At 47.7% G+C, this 12,381-nt stretch overlaps 1 protein-coding gene across 5 annotated transcripts in view; it reads right to left on the bottom strand.

The window, feature by feature from the left end:
• Window positions 1-1,179: 1,179 nt before the first annotated feature.
• Window positions 1,180-12,381, bottom strand: part of FGFR2 (fibroblast growth factor receptor 2) — a 130,574-nt gene continuing 119,372 nt past the window's right edge. For all 5 annotated transcript variants that reach the window (XM_078643937.1, XM_078643936.1, XM_078643934.1 and 2 more), the window contains 5 exons: window positions 11,356-11,478; window positions 9,855-9,925; window positions 7,910-8,047; window positions 5,179-5,284; window positions 1,180-4,491 (listed from right to left, as the gene is read on the bottom strand). In XM_078643937.1, the coding sequence (XP_078500063.1) occupies window positions 4,327-4,491; window positions 5,179-5,284; window positions 7,910-8,047; window positions 9,855-9,925; window positions 11,356-11,478 (603 nt within the window). In that variant the 3' untranslated portion in view covers window positions 1,180-4,326. The remainder of the gene's footprint in view (window positions 4,492-5,178; window positions 5,285-7,909; window positions 8,048-9,854; window positions 9,926-11,355; window positions 11,479-12,381) is intronic.

Genomic DNA, 12,381 nt, shown 5'->3' on the forward strand with positions numbered 1-12,381 from the left:
TGTCTGGTACGGGCTGTATGACACCTTTTACCAAGAGATTTGCCTTCCTTCTGTAACTATCTCTTTTCCTCTCTCTCCTTTTGTCTTGCCTGGAGATGTTGTAGCAATTCTTCCAAGTTATCCCAAGTGGCCCTGTTATAGTGTGATAGCAAACCCACCTAGTTGGCTATGTACCAAAAATTTGTATGGCTCAATACGACTAATTTTCCTGCTGCATCTATGCGTTTTCTTATGTATCGGGAGGAGGTGTGTCTCCAGTACTCTGGGAGGCTGCTCTCTTCCTTGCAGTTGTTACAAGAAGGCAGTCAGCTGTTGGATGTCCCCTGATATAAAGTGGATCCGTAGGGGAAGATTTGCATTTCTGTTCAATACGTGGTGTTAGTACCTTAAATTTGATTGGGTGTTTGAATATCTTCGTTGAGATGTTCCGCTTTGACCCTATCATTGGTAAGTATCGAACGGAGTGGTGCTCTGTCTTGGAGAATGTCCCGACTAAGAAGTCGATTTTGTTCCTCTGTAGTATGCATCTGCACTTTATGGTATTCAGCAGCACACTGAATGACACTACGATCGGATGAAGTATCGTCAGGCGTTGAGACTGGCACCTCAATGTCTGGGTCTGGCGGCACTACATATTTCCTAAGGGTCTGGGCTTTGGGGAGGGCCTCCCTGTAAGTCTGTGTCATGAGTATAATGACCAGGGCTCCCTGTGTCTGCATCGTCTGAATGTGTGTATGATGGTGACATGGATTATGGAGGTGGTGTAATGTCAAGTGGCATAGGAGTAGTGGCCTTATGCTCCATACTCTTTTTCTTTGGAAGAGGCTGTGATAGATCAGTGTCCAGCCTTTTCCGTTTGTGGGTCCCCTCAGGCAAATGTTTCTCTTCCAGAGAAAGTTTTTTAACCATTAGTACTTGAAGGTTTTCCAACTTGTGTCGAAGCCATCCCAAAAGGTACAGAAGAATGGACGCTGCAGTCAGTCTCCCTTGCATGCCTTGGCATTATTGCGATGGAAAGGGCTTTGGTTACTAATCAGATTAAATCCTAGATACACTGGTGCCACACACCACACATTCAGAGTACAATCCCTCACTGCCCACACATGCCACTTGTGCTGAACCAGCGGGTTCGATAAGCGGGACGTGATGTCAAAAAGTAAACAGACTGAGGCGAGAATATTCTTTCCATAGAAACAATTTTATTGCCAGTACAAAAGTTAACAGATTTTAATACTTTGTTGTTTTCATTTCCATAAAGCTGTCCTGAGCAGGGAGAAAGAGGGATACACGAGGGAGAAGAGGAGTTATATGGACCCGGGTAGGAGTGAGCTCCCTTCGGAATGCATGAAACAAACTAAGAATAGGAATGAGAGATACTCCATGGAAGTGCATGAGATCTGTGTAGGTGTAAAATGGGGGAGTGCAAGGGACCAATGATGAGGGAGGAGCTAAACTTTATGGAAGTGCATGGGAGTGGTGTTGGGTGGGTGAGGCTTCATACGGGACAGTGATGATGGAGAAGCGAGGCTTCATGGGCGTACACAGAACCAGCGATGAGGGGGAGCGAGATGTCAAGGGAGTGCCTGGGAACAATGGTGAGAGTGGAAGAAGACTTCATCGGAGTGCACAAGACCAGAGATTATGGGTAAGGGATGAGACTCAATCGGAGGGCACCAAACCAACGACCAGGGAGGAGTGAGACCACAGAACAGCAAAGAACAACCAAGCGACAGTCCATGGAAGTAAAAGTGCTTCAATGGCCAAAGACTGCGTCAACCTTCATGGTCCTCTAAGAGGTTCCACTGAAGTGCGCATGGCCAGCGATGGGGACAGGGTCACTGGCTGTGGGATCAGCTGGCAGGTGTGACCGCGTGCATCATAGGCCAAACAGCCTATGTGTGGAATCAGATTCTGAGGGTGTAGTGCCTATTAAAGTTTAGCAGAGACAGCAAAGGCTGCCACATATAAAGCATAGCCTAATTCGTGACTGCTGCCCTGAACCACCACCTAACCGTCCCTGATACACGGCTACTAGCAGAGATGCTGAGGTGCCGGGGTGAAAACTGGATCACTCACAATCAACCACAACTCTGTTACACAATGCTGCAGTTCAAACTGATGTGTGGAAAATGACTTTTTGGCAGTGATCGCGCTAGGCCAGCTCTTCATTACATTTGATTCCAGAGGTGTTGAAGCACTAATTGCCGTATGGGTGAGTGAAATTGCTGGGATGGTCGCACTGGGATGAAACCTGTACAGGGGATTCCACACCCGGAAATTCCACACCCGGAAACAGAAAGGGCAGTCCCACCCAAGAAGGTGAATTCCCAATTCTTGCAAAAATCCCTCACAAATGAAGTTACACTTATTTCAGAGTTACAGCTCGCCTTGCTTACTAAAAAGGCATACATTTTATCAAGAAGTTCAGCAATAGGAAGTTATTTTCAACGTTAACAAATAATGCCAACATTTTTAAAATTTACAAATATCTTTCCCAAAATGTTGAGAAACAGGTGTTTTTGCAGTTAGAAAAGTAACGTATAGCTTCAGCACAGACAATGCCAAGTTTTTCAAAAGATGCAAAAACTATTTATAACTTTTAACAAACCAACCCCATGGATTTGAAGTTTGTAAATAACGTTTAAGCAAACAATTTCGACTTTTAAAAATCTCCTAAAAATTCTTTGAGAACTTTAATAAAAAGTCAGTAGGGGTTAGTTAAAAAGTACAACATTTGTTTTATAAACGTTTCCCATGATATATCAATCCTGCAGGAGACATGTAGTCTATGGCTAATCACATTTTGTTGAACATGGATGGTCAACATTTCCCCTTCTCGCTTTTGGGTGGGAAATTCACCCCCCAGGCTAGTGCATACACCAAGCCATTCTTCACAGCTGCCACTGGCTTCCTAAAACCATGAGATGTGGCTCACATCACCTCCTGACTTCACAAGGAACAGGGCACATACATCTCTTAAAACAGTCATCAATGGCAGACCATATCAGCCGGCGGCCCAACATTCTTATATGGTATGGGACATCATTCACTACATGAAGTACCCATGTACCATCAGTCAGAGCGATCTGTCAATCAGCGCAAGATGACATTTGTTAGACCATAGAGATTTCACTCCCCCAGAAGCATTCAGCCGCCACCTACCACTATAGCACATGGAGTTGTTGATCACAATGAATAGAGGCCTGTACCCCCTCTATACTCACTTATGATTTAAGCATTCCCTGTACCTAAAAAATGCCTTTCGGTTTTGCCAGTTTTTGGTAGCTGAGTGTGTGTGCAAAATATCAACCACTGATTATTAACATCGAGTTTTCAAGCAAAGTGCTTCCTCCTGTGTTGGGGTCAAAGGGCATCCGATATCGTCTCTGCTATCCCTCTGATGAAATTACACTTGCTTTATGTGCAACATGACAGTTTGAACACATTAGCAGGTTTCTTGGAAAGCAAAAAAGTAAGTTAGGTTCACTGTCACCAGATATGCAGAAAATGTCTTTCGAAAAACAAAAAAGTCACTGTTAATCGTACCATAATAAATTAATTTGATACCGTTTTCCCTGAAAGTAAAAGCTGCCATCTTTCCTTTCTTTCCAGAGGGGATGGGGGTAGGGAGGAGGGATGGTTTGGGTGTGCGTGGGGACATTTGCAGGGGTTTGAGGAAGAAAGGGCCTAAATATGCCCCTTCCACCCCATATGCGCAATTTACACACTGGCTGTACTCCTCAAATGACTGTTAAAAAAAGAACAATCTCCGAGATGCATTTTCAAATATCACTTTCTTTTAAATCAATACAAAAAATAATTCATTGTAAATATATAATATATATTTATACATATCTTGAGTATATTTACATACATCCAGCACCATACTGCGCCTGTGCTCTGTGAGTGTGTGCTGGTATAGAATATCTCCCAAATCTTACATAATTCACAAGAAAGTCCCAGTCCACGTCTGCCTCCAGTGCAGCAGGCCTGGGCGGCCGTCCCTCTGACCAGGCCTTAGGCCTTGGGGGCAAAGGCTGGAGCTGTCCATCCGCCCTCTGAAGGGCATCAGTCACCACCTTTTGGTGACGTTTAAGAGCTTGAAACAGTGGGGAACAGCCCACCAGTGGACTCCGTCCTCGTCCCCCATCTGTACAATCCAAGTTGGGGGGTCCGTGGCAGAGACTCCCACACTCCCCAGCTGCTGGAGGCACCGCCAAGAAGTAAGAAGTGCCATGTTAGTTTTCTGCTGTTGTATATTTTTTCCGGGAAAAAAATATATATGGTTCTTGGTGGGACGGAGCAGTCTATGCTGGTTGTGTGGCCTCAAGTTTTAATGGTGCCATTTGTGTGTTGGGATTTGGGAAGGCAGGGGTCGTAGGGCATTGCATCCGGGGAGAAGACAGAATCGTCCCCAGAAGAGCAGGAACTTCTGGTGTCCGGATAGCTGGGCGAGTACTGCTCCAGGGGGTTGTTGAGGTCCAAGTATTCCTGTTGAGGAGAATGAAAAAAATGGGAAAAAATGAATGATAATTTAAACCCCAATGAGATCTGTTGCTGCTCGCGTAGTCTGTGCTACAGTAGCGTGTGATGACCACAGAGAGGCAGGGATTCATAGAATGAAGGCTGCAAGGGAGGTGCTGAGATCATAGAAAGTACTTGGGACTGTCCAATATGTGGTGTTCACCACTCTTTTTCCTAGAATGACGCGACGCGTGTGTGTGTCCTATAAAATGGTGTGCTCAACCTGACACACGATAAAGGATGGTGTGTGTCATTCAGGGTTGAATAATTATGTGTAACTCATGATAAGGTGATGCTTTGGGGCAAGTGTGAATGCCAAGGATGATGCATGTGTCAACTGTGTCCACAGCATAATGTGTGTCACTCGTGCATCACTAGTAGCTCAGTGGGCATGCACTTCACCCATGTTCTAGTTCAGACATGTGTGTGCTATTGTCCAGTCATAGATTATATCTATCAAGGACCACGGATGCTCTGTGCCACTTTTGCCCCTTGTATTGAGAGTGTAACTAGAGTCTCACAAATTGTATGTGTAGCTCTTGTCCCATGGATGATGTGTCCTTTACTATTACTCCAGGGAGTCAGTCACTGGTTGTGTCCTTTACTATTACCCCAGGGAGTGAGTCACTGGTGTCCCAAGGAATTAACTCTCACCTCATTGGTCGTTTGCGTGAGGATTCGGTCTAGATCCTCAACAAGCTGCTTGAAAGTGGGTCTTTGTGAGGGCACAGCACGCCAGCAGTCCGTCATCATCGTGTACCTGGAAGAGAAGAAGAGCACAGAGTGACCCTTGGCATCCACTTAGAGTCAGCCTTCCTATGTTCTTCCCCGTGCCCCCAGTAGTCTATCACTACAACATGGAAACGACACCTATCTCCACATTGTTATCACATCGTCTGACAAAAACCCTCCTCATCTCAACCATCTTCTTAACCAGCTACTTCCCCTTTCAAACTCCTGTCTGTCCATCCAATCCTTTCTTTCTGCCTCATTTTTCACATATAAAATAGATCTCTTTTATCCTCCCATTCTCCCACCCCTGGCCCCACCAATATCTGTAATCCAGTCCCCTGAAGCTGCCACCTCAGAAGTAGAGCTCTCTTCCTTCCTGAAAGAGACTGCCACCTCTACAGCACCTACGGACTCCCTACTGCCTCTGTGATCTCCCGGGTATGTCATCTCTTTCTAACCCGTCTATGTCCATCATCCAGAATTTCCTGGTCCGCCTCCTCTGAGCAGCGCATACATGGTTCTAAATCCTGTCCTTTCCTCACTTTCCGATCTGCGTTCTGTCGCACAGTCCATTACAAGTGCTTTCCTATTTGTACCCAGTCCCTTGTCAAACTCGCCTCTTCCTGCACACCCCTATCAGCTGGACTTGATACTAATCCGAAGGTTATTCTCATAGAAACACAACTCTCAGGATGTCTCCATCTCCGCTCCCTGATAGCGAACCCCTTTAATCGCTTCTACTCTGTGTCTTGGTCCGGTCAAACCTACCCATCGCTTCCCTTACTCTCTGGTGTCCCTAGTACTTTGTTTGGAGTCCTTCGACTTTTCCTGATGCACCTCTTCTTGAGCTGCCGTTGCCACGGCGTTGGGATTCCCCCCCCACTTCTTGGCTGATGATTAACAACTCTGTTTTTCCAGCTTTTCATGATTCATCTCGAGGTGTCTGGTAAAATCCTAGATGTCTGCTTACTTCGTAGATCTAAACCCACATAAACCAGGCAAGCTGTTCTTAAGCGCAAACATCTGCGACTTTCTGTCACACTCTCACTGATCCATCCATCCACGACCAGAGATTGTAATGAGTTTTCATACATTCCTGGTCTTCCCCTCTCTCATTTGTTTCATCAACCACAGCCAACACCATCAATTTTACACTATTATAAAAATCCATCCCCTCTTTCCCTTTCATGCTACAAGACCCTCTTCTGCTTTGATTACTGCCCCTCCGCTCTCACTAGGACTTCCTACCAACTCCATGAATCCCTTCAGATCTAGTCTTTAATACAGACTTCTTTTTCTTCTTAAGCTCCCATTCCCTCCTGTATCTTAGTTTCTCTGATGTCATTTCATTTGCTCCATTTTCCCTATCAACAGCACTATTTCACTTGTATAATATCAAATTGTACTCAGGGCTTGGCTCTAACCTGACATTTCTTATAACCTGTGATGTCTACTCTCACCCAATTGGTTAAGCATTCTAAATGCTGCCTATAGACCCTCCAACACCATATGCCCTATTCCGGGTCCGTGACTGCTCTGGGAGCATGTACAAGCATGATGCCATGTATTGGCCTTTCTTCCCACTAAGTCACTGTCATATGACATCCTTCTTCCTCTCAGGGTAACAGATACCTGGAGGTCTACTTCATTCTGCTTCACTAGCCTCTGGTGGCCTTCTTCCCTATAGCACATCCAGAAAATGTGGTCCTTCCTCTCACAGGGCCATAGAGAAGATGTATTGTTCATTCCTCTGTGCTACTGGTCTTATGCCCTAAGGGTCAATGAGACCTGACAGTCTTTCAGCCACTCGACCATTGGTAGCTGACTTTCGCTCTCGGTCAAGGACATCTGGTCCCCCATAAAATCTGGGGCATCTTGTATTCTTCCATACTTCTGGGTTACTACTTTGGGTCATTGGCATCTGTTGTGAGGCATCAGGGTTCATCTCTGGGTCAGAGGCTCGTATTTCACTTATTGCACCTCTGGATCGGTGGTACCTTGGAGGCTTTTACTACTTTTGGTCACTGGCCTCAGGTTTACTCTTCTGGTTGAGAGACAGGTTCCTCCTGGGTCAGCAGCACCTGATGGCCCTCTCCTCCCCAATTTGTCACCTACTTTGGAATTCTGCCATTGGGTCAGTGATGGATGCCCCCTCCCTGGTCAGTGAATCCTGGACTTCCAGAGTGAGAACAGTCTGGTACTCTCTTAGGTCAGGGGCTCCTGGTCTTCCCCACCCCTCACTGTTAAAGGCAGCGACTTCCCCCAAAAGACAGTGGAGATTGTCCCTCCATTCACCCAGGTTAAAGTATTTAGACTTCCTCCTCCTTTTGGGGGTCACTGTTCATCGGGTTCTCCCCTTGAATTAGTCACTGGGTCTTTCCAAGTGAAGGGCCCCTGGTCTCTCTGAGTCAGGAGCACCTGGTCTCTCTGAGTCTGTGGTATCCAGTCTGCCTGAGTCTGTGGCAACTGGTCTCACACTGAGACAGTCTCTTGCAACTAGCCCACCACCACGGCAGCGCCAATGGCACCAGTCGCTCCCTGAGTGAGTTACGGCTGGTCTCTTTTAACTAAGAAAAAAAAGGTCTCCCCAGACACTCTAGCAATCCCTGAGTAATGTACACCAGTCCAGCAAGCGCACAGCATGGATCCTTACAGCTCATTGGTGCAGTTGCCAGGTTTGTCCATTCGGTGGCCTTCCTTAAGGAGCTTGAAAAGTTCTTCAACAGGAATTCCAGGGTATGGGGAACCCCCCAGTGTGAAGATCTCCCACATGAGCACGCCGAAAGACCAGCTGTAGAGAGACAGAGAGGAAAGAGACTGATATTAGATGCAGGCCTGTCGAGCATAGTGCGACCCTAGAGAACCAGATAAAGCAGGGAAAAGGAACACAGCATCAAAAAGACAGCTCTGGCTGAAAAAACTGCCACACTCCAAAGACTGAAAGGCACAAACCCCTTACCCACCAGTGCTAGAAACAAGGACATTTTGGTGGAATGTGTTCACCCATCTATCTAAGCCACCCGTGCAGCTATCACCTCCTACGGTTCCAGGCCCAACTCTGCCAATCACACCTTGCAACAGTGGTCACTCTCACCTCGCCATGGTCTATCAGTGCAGTTCCTTGAACAATAGGGGTTCTCCCAAATCTCATATAATTCACAAGAAAGCCCTATTTCAAACACCAAGGCCCCATGCAACGTGCCATCACTGCTCTTCTGAATATGAAGACGAAATCTTGCCTTCAAGTGCCTGTGCTGAAGCTACTAGCACTGGGCAGCACTTACACAGAGTAGGCATCATGACCCTTCTTGGTTTTCAATTAGGCCCACCCAAACCTTGATAGTTTGCTGTAATTGCTCTTTAACCCCTCCCATGCTCGTGACGGAACCGTTCCGCCACGAGCCTCGGGTGGGCTGTGCTGGTGACGGAACGGTTCCGTCACGGCCCCGTTGCCGCGCCTGCGCGGCGTGAATTCCGCGCCTGCGCTGACGTTCTAAAGAGCGGGCGGGGCCATGATGGAACCGTTCTGTCACAAGCACAGTTCACCCGAGGGCCGTGACGGAGCGGTTCCGTCATGAGTACGGGAGCCCTGCGCGGCCCCGCCTCCCCCTTAGCGCTGCGGCGGAATAGCCTCCGCAGCGAAGGGGTTAAAGCATTAACAGAGGGTTTCATACCCCCACCCAAATCTCCTTCTAAGGACCTTCAGGGATTCAGGCACATCTCTGCATAGACAGCCTGAAATGAGTGTGTATTGCTATGCATTCCCCCCAAACCCAAGCACAGGCTTCCCCTTGCTAAAAGAGAACTCTAAAAAAGTTTGAAGCGTGAGGCTTCACTTCTTCCTTCACCTCACAGCCCCAGCAGAAGTACATTCAGAGATGCTTCCAGAGCTCAAACAGGCGATCAAATCACCCAATGCTTCAGAAGCTACCACCAACATCTTTACTCTACAAGGACCCAACAGAGGGGCCGCCAGCCTCAGGAGCCCCATTGCATACCTACCCCGCACCCAAGAGATGCTCAACAAGGATTTAACAAAGCGCCATGACTCCTCTTCTATGCGCCCCAGGGATCCCCCTCCCCAGCTATGGCTGCTGCTCTCCAATCATTCCCAGAGTAATGAAGCAAACTTCACCACCTCGTGGTTTCGTGACATGTAGTGGTTTCGAGCTTGCCAACAAAACCAAAAAAACTGAGCGCTCACGCACACAGACAACCCCCAGACAACCCCGTCCGTTAAAAATAGGCCCAGACACAGGAGAGCGCGCCCAGGGATTAGGTCTGCCGACCAGGAAGAGCGCCACAGTCTGTCTGCTAAGGCCTTTGGGGAGAGCGGTTCTGCATCCCCGCCGGCTGCATGGCAGGCCCTGGGGACTTCCGCTCGGACACAAGGGCTTTAGCGTTTGGGTCCCACTGATGCGCTTTGAAGTTGGGCAGATTAGTGACGGGGCATTAGGCAGCAGTCGAGCAGAAAATCATGCCCGTCTAAGCGCGGCACCCCCGGTGCGTGTGCGCGGTCCGTGCGGGCACCCTGTCATGTCTGCCCTGGTGCTTTTGTTCTTTCGGTCGGCGATTACAGAGGGTAAGGAACTGCGTACACGTCACTCTGATGTGTGTAGACTCTGTCAAACAGCGCCTCGGGAGCCATCCACTTCACGGGGAGCCGGCCCTGCAGAGAAGGGAACAAAGCAGCGCTGTTTACCACAACTTGGACAAGTGCACCGAGGCTGCGCCTTCGTGGAGCAGCTGAAGCAATGCGCTGCGCCACGGACATCACAACCAATCACCGCGAGCCAGGGCAGCAGGGTGCACCGCTCAGAGAGTAAGGGACCACAACATGGACATCATAACACAATACAGCTGTACAGCACGACTCAAAGGCCACACAACACATGCGTCACTGGCTGCAGCAGCAAGAGACCAAGCAGTGAATGCACCAACCCAACGTGTCTGTTTACCATACGTGCAACATGGCCGTCAGGGGCAACCTTAACAAAGAGGCCTAGCACCAGAGACTCGACAACAGTACAGCAGGGTTCACCATAAGCTTGTTGGATTCGTTCACAAGCGGTCAAAACAGAGCGCCACACCGCGGACATCAGAGTACAAATGGCTTCTTAACAAAACTTCAACAATCCTTCAGCAAGTAACTGAGACAAAATGCCACAGCCAGAAAGATACAATATTTTGTTTCAATAACAACCGTGGGCTGAGGATTGCTGTGTTCACATGGCGGCTGAAGGAAGGGCAGACTATGCTTGCTACTTACAACACATTTAGGGCACCAGGCCAATGCCTCTAGAAAGCAGACGGGCAGAAAAACTGCACCATGAACACAAAAGAAAAAAAACTTCTCCTAACCCAATACCAGGCTTCAATAAATTAAGACGATGCGAAAAGCAACAACATGCCACTCTGTGCCACACCTCTAGAAATGGCAGGTACCAGACCATAGCCTTAATTGATATATTGAGGTGCATAACAACATAAAGAAGGCAACAAAGCTCACATCTCCTTATAGCAGTTAGGGAAGGGACTCGGACCTGCAGCTTTGCCAGTGCAGCCGATTCAAGGTACAGTGGGAGGTGTCAAACTGAACAATAATGCCTGACCACATCCTTGACAGGGCAGCAAAAACTTCAGTAAAGTTACAGGCATGCAATGAGACCAGATCCTCTGAGACACAGGCATGTTCAACACCAGATCATGTAAAATGACACGTACATCAAGGCAACAACCTTGGTAGTTAAATGTTAGAGGCATATCTTGATCTCGGAAGATAATAAAGGTGCAATTAGCTTGGACACCGGAAGGGATGTCGTCACCGACAAAGCTGCAGGCCAGTCACACCAGTGCTCTAAAATGGCATGCATGTTATTAAACGAGACTCCAGTACAGTTAACAGCATGAAACGCAAGACGAAATGCAATAGTCTCCGGTGAAGCTGCAAATAGTTTGCAATATTCCAGTTCTCTGAATGTGCATGTATGTCATGATAGCAGAGCATTGAGTGACTCTTGCTACAGCCAAATCCCTTCAGCGCAGATTAACGAGAGAACCTAAATCCAAGTCAAATATGTCACTCGAGATTTAACTCACATTGGTTGTCTTCTTGTAGTAGTCGATGTTGTTGATGTCTCTGGCCAAACCAAAATCTGCGATTTTCATGACGTTGGTTTCCGTCACCAAGACATTCCGAGCCGCCAGGTCCCGATGGATGCACTGCAGAGGGAGAGAGCAAAGTGGACAGCGATGAAGAGGCGCAGCGAGAAATGGAAGTGTGAAATGCACTCTGGAGATACCATCCAATAATGTCCTTGTAAAACCAGCAGAAAGCTGGCATCTGAGGCTGTGGAAGAGGCTAAAACCAACCATACTCACTTGTTTGATATTTCTGTTTTATAAACTAAATCTAGGCAAAAAAAACAGCAGAACATGGCTGAGTGTCCCAAGTTAATCATTAGTGAAATTTAAGACCCCTAAAAGGCCAACCATGGTTGCAGGTATGGACGTCAATTAGGGGTACCCAGTGGTGCAGCCGGTAAAGCTGGCTTCCCACTTGGCAGCCCTGGTACTTGCTATCACTTTACTCAGTGCAATTAAAGTGGCAATATATTGGGTTTAGAAACCCTGCTTATTTTCAGTAGGTTCCACTTCTTGCCAATCCGCTGTCCCCTGAGCAGCAACAAGAAGGCTGCTAAGTGGCTAAATGTGGAGCACAAGTTCAAGCCTGTGATTCTGACTGTCAAAGGGCATAGAATGTCACTTCCATCACCCTCGCATTTTTGTGAATTGACATCCATGTTTGATATGATGGAGACTTCCGCAGTCGAGGAGCAACAATACAAGTCCTACAAGCAGCTGAGTTTTTGCATTTGCACCTGGGATAACCAGACGCTCCTGTGAATATTGGAAGATGTTATTGGGGCCCCAAGCCATAGTGCCTCGGGCTTCAGGCATGAGGTCCTACAATGCACAGGGAAAGAGATGCTTCAGTATCCAGCCCTCTATGTCTGACTGCTTCAGACTAGGAGTGGGTTCCATGGGACTTAATGGTCAGTCACTTGAAGTGACACAGCCAGAGGCCTAGCAAGGGTGCCAAGAATGTTAGTGCATGCAGGGAAA

Source organism: Lissotriton helveticus, chromosome 5_1 (genome assembly GCF_964261635.1).
Source record: "Lissotriton helveticus chromosome 5_1, aLisHel1.1, whole genome shotgun sequence".
Classification (NCBI taxonomy): Eukaryota; Metazoa; Chordata; class Amphibia; order Caudata; family Salamandridae; genus Lissotriton; species Lissotriton helveticus.